Source organism: Limulus polyphemus, unplaced genomic scaffold (genome assembly GCF_000517525.1).
Source record: "Limulus polyphemus unplaced genomic scaffold, Limulus_polyphemus-2.1.2 Scaffold3174, whole genome shotgun sequence".
NCBI classification, from domain to species: Eukaryota; Metazoa; Arthropoda; class Merostomata; order Xiphosura; family Limulidae; genus Limulus; species Limulus polyphemus.
This window is the reverse complement of record NW_013668784.1, coordinates 15,894-23,734: the sequence shown is the minus strand read 5'-3', so window position 1 is coordinate 23,734 and position 7,841 is coordinate 15,894. Positions and strand designations below refer to the sequence as shown.

At 31.1% G+C, this 7,841-nt stretch overlaps 1 protein-coding gene across 1 annotated transcript in view; it reads right to left on the bottom strand.

The window, feature by feature from the left end:
- The window catches only part of LOC106468812 (dual serine/threonine and tyrosine protein kinase-like), a 16,669-nt gene extending 9,278 nt beyond the window's left edge, over positions 1-7,391 (bottom strand). Inside the window, exons 1-3 of the mRNA XM_022397168.1 lie at positions 7,165-7,391; positions 2,797-2,872; positions 871-1,027 (exon numbers count right to left, since the gene is read on the bottom strand). Coding sequence (XP_022252876.1) covers positions 871-1,027; positions 2,797-2,872; positions 7,165-7,383 — 452 coding nt within the window. The 5' untranslated portion in view covers positions 7,384-7,391. The remainder of the gene's footprint in view (positions 1-870; positions 1,028-2,796; positions 2,873-7,164) is intronic.
- Positions 7,392-7,841: the final 450 nt, after the last annotated feature.

The following is a 7,841-nucleotide window of genomic DNA, read 5'->3' as shown; positions in this document are numbered from 1 at the left end:
TTTAAAATGTCAAAATATTCATTGACAATGTACTGAAATTTTCTTACAATTAGAGTGATCATAAACTCTACAAGGACTTTTTATAATTTATTAATTTTACTTCAACCAGGGATAACTCAAAGAGTTATGCAGATCACTCTGTTATAGCACTTGTCCTGTTTAAATGTCTCTATATATATAAATCAAACATTTAATTTTTATTTTTAGTGAAAATAATTATGATAAATTATTTTTTGTACATTTGTCACAAGGAAAGCCAATAGGTAGATTTGTTTGTTATTATTTATAATCATCCAAAAACCCTAAAAACAAATAAAAAGACCATGACAAGTGTAATAATGTTATTTTCTTATACCTCTCCAGTTCTGATTTATCTGTCTGTCAATGGAGTTCTGAAACAAGTATATACTTCTAATAAGTCTTAAGATTAGTGCAGTTGTCGTTAAAATTTTGTTTCTGTTCATCCTTAAGTTTTAGTTTCTGTTAAAATTTCTAAATCCTGAACAACAATAAAATGAAACTGTTGATTTAAATGCTTATTATATTTGTATTTTTATTCCCAGCAGTCTGATACAACATATTTTAGACGTGCACCTGTAACTTGATGACAAATTCTGATGAAAGCATTGTAGCCTTTATCCTGTTTTAGCCATAATTAAACATTTTTCATTCCTTTACCCCTCAGGAAAACAGATCCATTTGACAATGCAACACTTTCAACCTTTTTTTACTGACATACTAGACAACTTTTTTTTTAAGTGATTTACCAAACTTTTGATCCTACATATTTTTTACTATTGTGAATAGGTTTTTAGTAACCATAAAATTTAACAGCTCCTTTTGGATGATTCAGAAAGACTATATACATACCTGGTGTAGAAAAATTCCATTGCTAGATCATTCCAATGCCTGTCATCAGGAGGTACAACTGTCTTTACAGCACATGGACTGTATGCACCCCATGCATCACAGGAATACACAATTCCAAACTGACCCCTTCCAATCTCACCTTTCAACTGAGGCATACCTTATAAGTAAAGAATATGGAGAAAAATGTGATGACTTATGACACAGGTTTGGTGCATTATTGGCCTAAAATACCTTATTTCTACTTATTAAATGTGATTTAGAATAAGCAAGATTGTTGCTGTTATTAACTCTTCACCTACAGCTATTCTACTGCTTGTCATTTATTCTACAACAAGTATAATAAATTGTTTCTCCATTTTACAAAGATACTTAAGGATTGATATATATGTAACCTAGCTAGCTATAGTAATATAGAAAGTTTGAATGCAACAAAACATATTGAAAAAAGAAATTCAAAACTACAAAAACTGAGTTGCTAAAACACTTAACAGAATTTATCCCTACTTTTGCAAATCACTGTAATTATGTTAGTCTGAGCCAAAGTAGGGATAAATTTAAAAACATTTTTTAGTAACTCAGTTTTTGTAATTTTGACTTTCTTGTTTCAATATGTTTTGTAGCATTAAAACTTTATATATTACTATTGCTAGCTAGGATACATAGATATCGATCCCTACTTGTCTTTAAAAAATTAATTTTTCTTTTGATTAGCTATATTTTTGTGTGCCAGTAATACCAAGCGTGGGGTGCATGTATAACTGATTCAGTTTTATTACTCATCAGGATCTCTACCAAACCTACCCTCAAATTTAATTACATACCCAAAGTAGTGCACCGTCAGTCTTATACGTATATACTAGTATCGTTTTTGGTACAAGAGAGAAATCAATGCAACCCCAAATAGAAGAGTTCTGTGAAAGAATTAAAGTGATAAGATTCATCATTTTTTCTGGATGCTTGTCTGGAAAAGTCACTTACATACTTACTTAAATGAAAATTCGTTGAAAAAGTGAAATTTTGATTCACTCATAAATATGAGCATAGCACTTTAGGCAGCTTTATAAGCACAATAAGTTTTACTTTTGCTCAGCCAATACTGTGAAATAGTCATTGTTAATATTCAGACATTTTAAAGGTGGTTTTAAACAGGCAATTTTTATAGCCATCATTTTGTTTCATGATGATCCCTACTATTAAGTCCTACTGTACTTAATGATTAAAAACCAAATACAAGTGATCTTTCTAATTCAACATCTACTCTTTTGTAACTTCAAGTCCCAATGAAAGCAACAAAATTTGAAATGTTAAACCTAATTTACTATATATTTTTTCCTAAGGAATGTAACCCATTTTTTCAAAACATTAATCATATTTTATTTCTTGCTACAAATCATTCAAAAGATTGTACCTATTCTACAATACTTCATAATTAATTTACAAAACACTTAATACAACATTATTTTTAGTATAAATTTTATCAAAAGCACTGATGAACCAGTAGCAAGAGTATTAGTATCAACATATGTCTTTTACCATTTCTTTATATTCACCCGTGTACCACTAACCATCTTATAATGTGTATAATCAGAATCATGAAGAGAAAACAAAAGATGAGATTCTGAAAGTTCACTACACAATCTGGATTTTACTTGGATGTTTTTCCTATTTTTATCACCTGGTTCATGTAACTATAAGCTGTAGTATCTTAATAATTATTACTACTGACATATCAGTGTAAATTATTTAAGTATATAAAACTTGCATATTAAAGTTATGTACATTAAACAATATTAATTGTTCATGTCTTCTTACATATTTAACCTGTATGGTTTGATTCATCAAAGCATGCACTAGTTACAAATAACTAATACAACAGTCTTACCAAGTGCAACAATGAGTTACAAATGGCTAATATAATAATCTTACCAAATGCAACAATGTCCATAAGTGATTTACTTTCCAGGGCACATCTTGCAATCTTTGGGGCAACTGTTTTTCGCACCTGAAAATAAATCTGATGGTTATTTTCTATCTCTATCACCAAATTTTTCCAATTTTCATTCAATAATATCTCAAATAATATCAGTAAGTTACAGAGAAATGCTGTAAACAAAAGTCAACTTAAAAACTCAGTTTATGCAGCTTATCAATAAAACATTTTAATAAAAGTGAAGCAATACTTCATAACCATAATTTATTTAACCAGTTTTCAAATTTCTAACATAAACTAGAATTGCTATTGTGACAAAGCTATGAAAACTGTTTAACATTTGATTAATATCAGAATAACAAGTTATAAACAAGTTATATAAAACTGAAACACACAAATACGAAAAGCATGAAAAAACATCTTTAAAATATTGAATAAATAAAGTATATGAAAGATACACTGCTTGTACTGTTGATTTTATGTACCTTTATCCACAATCACAAAAGCCATAAAGCTTTACAACTGTTTTTTACCATGATCCATCACTGCAAAAGAGAGAGAACTGTACTATAATTTTTAACTTGATTCCTCGCTACACAAGACACTGTTGTTTTCACATATTTAATCCTTCTTTATGAAAGGCAAGGAGCTGTACTATTATTTTTACTCTGACCTATCATTCCACAGGGTTTGTAATGTTGTTTTTATGTATTTTGATCCATTTATATAAAAGGCACAAAATGTTACTGTTATTTTTACCTTGACCAATCACTCTAAGGAATGTGTGAAAATGACATTTTCTTTTTCATTTAGTTTAGAGAGTCAAAACTGTAGTTTACCAAACTTTTTTCAGACATATGTGCTTTTAAAGTGCTTACAAACTTTCATACATATATGGTCTTTCTTATAGATGTTATTGGATACCTGGTTTTGATCTTGTATTTAATGTTTCTAGCAACATCATCATGTCTAAGTTTATAAATGTCTAGAAGCTTTGTCTTCCTTACTTTCACATGGGTAGCAAACTGAGAGGGATGACATCATTTTCTTTGTGTACAATGTCATAGTATCTCAATCTAGAATGTAATCTCATCAAAACCTCTTCAGAATGAGACACAAAATTTAAACTTCTTATACTGTAATGTAAAAGTGTCATCCATCATCCAGTGCACTCATTTCCCTTTGTATTTTGTGAGAATAGATTGTTTCTCTCTTTGTCTACATTGTGTTCAATCTCTTTTCTGCTATAAACTCAGTCAGAGTTAGAGGAACTGTAGATTAATACAATGATATACTTTCTGACGTTCTTCAAGCTACTGATAACAGTGTATCTGAGAATATCACAAAATAAGGTAATAAAAAGAAATTTTGGCGCTGCAACCAGAATTTGTTCAAGCAGAGCTCTCTGTTTGCTTGGTTGACCACTGCATTTTTCTGTGATCTTCTTAGAGTACTGTAGTTACAGTATGAAAATTAAGAGCATGAATTCTGCCAGTGATTATTTTTTTCATGAAGCTAACAAAGTGAGTCAACTGCAGCTACTGAGATATAGATAGTGGAGGTAAGGTTGTTTTGGTTACCAAAGTAAGGGCATGCAAGTCAGAGTCAGCCTGTATGTATGAAAATATGTAGCATTGAGATATATGTATGTGGTAATATACATATATACAGGTGTGTTTAGTATTGTCCACATACGTGGATGTTACATAAAGTAACTTGTGAGTATTATGTGACACAAATGAGTCAATCATACAGAGAATAAAACTTTCAAGCAACTTATGAATGAAAATAAAGGATATGATTTGAATAATAAGGCGATGAGACTTGAAGTAAACTTCGATTACTTATCTATAAAGTAATACTGGAAGTTACAGTACGTCTGATATTTTCATTAATGGTAGTAAGCCAATGTTTTTAGTTTTGGCATTGAAATATTCAGTAGGTAGGGTATTTTCACACTACATTTCAGGGAAAAAACAGTTTCTTCAGATGTTTTCAGTAATAGTAATGAAGGATATATTTGACTGGAAGAAGTTGAAATATTCAAAAGCAAGTGAAATTTACTGAGAAAGTGAAATCTACAGGCAGTAGCTTATATATCACACAAAAGATAAACTTGGTGTACCAAGTGTTTTGTTTGATTAAAATTTAATATTTTCAATTATGAAGTTTTACAGATCATTTTCTTAACACAATTTTTAGTAAGAAATGTGCACTGAAAATGAAAGACAGTGTAGACTGAGTATAAAGTCTCAGGCAGAAAGTAACACCCATGCAACATTCTTTGATTTTACCCTGCTTATATCAAACTTGTATTTTAAAAAGTCTAGTAGAAAAAGATGTCTGTGTTAATAATTCCCATGGCCAGAAGCTAGATGTTGTACATTGGCTGTTTCAGTTATTTGTTTAGGTACCATGTGATTACAGTTTTGCCTCCTTGGACCCTGACTCTGTTATCGTAACAACTAAACAATTGGTGAAGGTTTATGTTTTCTGTTGTTTTGGCAATGGTGAGTAGTACAACTATATGCTGATCAAGCGATGGGCCCTAATGAAGAAGCTTGATGAACAGAGACGTTCACAAGCACAAGAGATACATCTTCTAATGGAAATAGACAAATGAGTACACATATGCCTGTAGAAATGACACTTGACCAGAAAAATAGTTTTAACATTTTTTCTAAAACTTGTTTTTAGAATATGTAGTGGTTGTAACTGGACCACTAAAATTTTAAAACCTGCACTTTTTCTGAACTTCTAACTAATTAGAATCCAGTTGACCATTCATTTTCAATCCTTATTCATTTATACAAGACCAAATCCTTAACCCTTCTGGCGATCTTGTTCACTTAACCAGACAGTTAAGGTACAAAATTAACCTTCATGCTTGACAAATTATTTTGTCTTCTCTGCCAATATAAAGATTTCATAGGACTTCCCTGCAGCAACTGAAACTCCTAGTGCAACTTAACATCCGGTTTTAGCCAGTACAAAGCCTCTGGATAAAGACAAGTTATTAAACAGCTCATTAGACATGTAGGATCTTATGGAAGCAACATATAGATTAGATCTGGGGTCTTTAAGATATAATCAAACTGCTGTCAACCCCAGAAGCTCCTTCAGTTACAGAACTGCCATAAGATATGCTAGCCACACCTTGGTGTTTACTCCAATAACAGAGTCACTGGGGAAACCTAGCCTGTCTGCAGCCTAATCACCACTGTCAACATCATCTTAAGTAAAATCTAAGAGAATTAAAAGTCATCACCATGGACACATGAAGTATTCCATCAAAAGGTGTAAGTTAACAAACTATCAATGACATCAAATGTGCATACATCTTTGGAGGGAACCATTACATCCCCAAACCTAAAGATCTTCCTGGTGCTAAAACTTGTCCAGAAAAACTCCAAAGGCCAAGAATATATCACTCTGTCAGGTGCTACATCTAAAATACTGTAAACTCATCCTACAGTGAAGAAACCTTTAACCACAGTGGATGTTAATATTGGGGCTACTACACTGACAGCTAAACCACCATCATGATCTCATTTGCAGCTACAACTACCCACCACCATGGAGTTCCCCACTATGTCTCTAAAAGAAATCCCAAAGAATCATACCATTCAATGTTAAATATATGACATTGTCAAAAACTTTTTGTTATCATTTCTTTTCACAAGTGTTTTGTGCATGAATGATATGTTATGTATATGACATTACCATTCTCATCAATAACTTAGTATATATCATTTCTTTTTAACAAATGTTTTATGTACAAATGAAAGATTGTATATGACACTACCTTTCTCATTGATAACCTATTAGTTTACACTTCTCTTAAAAAGTTCTTTATGCATGAATAAAACATATATGATATTACTGTCCTTATCAGTGACTTATGAGTTTCCATTTCCTTAAACAAATGTTTTCATTGCCAATATTTTGAAGCAATTACCAAAAATACCACTGCTTGTACCAATATAAAAGGCACAAGGCTGTACTGTTGGTTTCTACTTCAACCCATCTCTACACATGACATAGCTTTTACTGTTATTTTTATGTATCTTGATCAACCATTCACAAAAAATAACTTGAACTGTTGTGTTTATTACCTCGAATGATCACGGAAAAAAGACAAATGTCTCTACTTTTTTAAAATTTGATCCATCACCACATGAGACACACAGGTTGTATAGACACAGACCTGTTATTTTTTACCTTAATCCATGATTTCTTGAGCATCTATATTTGTGTTTTTTACCTGTTACAGTATAATTTCATTTCAGTAACATAACTGATGTTACTTCCCCAGAACAGTGTATATTCTTTATTTTATTTTAATAACTATATAATATATTTACCCTTAGCTTTAACTCTTCATTTCGCTGCAGTCTCCCTGAGTGTAGTTCTTCCAGGTTTCTCAGAGCAGCAGAAAACTGGCTATGGGATTTTTTCAGCCGCTCACAGAAGTGGTTACAGATAGACCGAGCAAGGCGAGACTCACTGAGATTATTCAGTATTTCAAGTGCCACATTCTTCTTCCATTCAGAATCAATTTTTGGAGTTGTTCTCCATGGCATAGTCTGGAAAAGCTAAGAATAGGGTTAAAATCATTCACAAACTTTTAGTATTTATGAATGTTTTCAGTGTTCTTCATTTGAAATTAAAAGTGTCATTAATTATTATTACTATAATCTTTGTATTTTCATTAGATAAAATGAGAATGATTTAAATCATATGAAAATTTAAGATCCTAAAAGAAACATAATTAACACTTAAACATTTCACCTAACTAGAGCTATTGTCAGTAGCCTTACATCACTGTGGCTGCACAGGCCCCATGCTGTCAAGATCTATGGTTTTGAATTATTTTATTCTAGTCAAAACACACAGTATATTTAATACAAAATATTTATATCTTAATTGATTGTATTAATTCAGTACAACAAATAGTACTCCATATAATTTTACTGAATTTCCAAAGAGAATCTTAAAAATGAATTATTAACTTTAAAACTTGTATGATGCATTTAAAAGA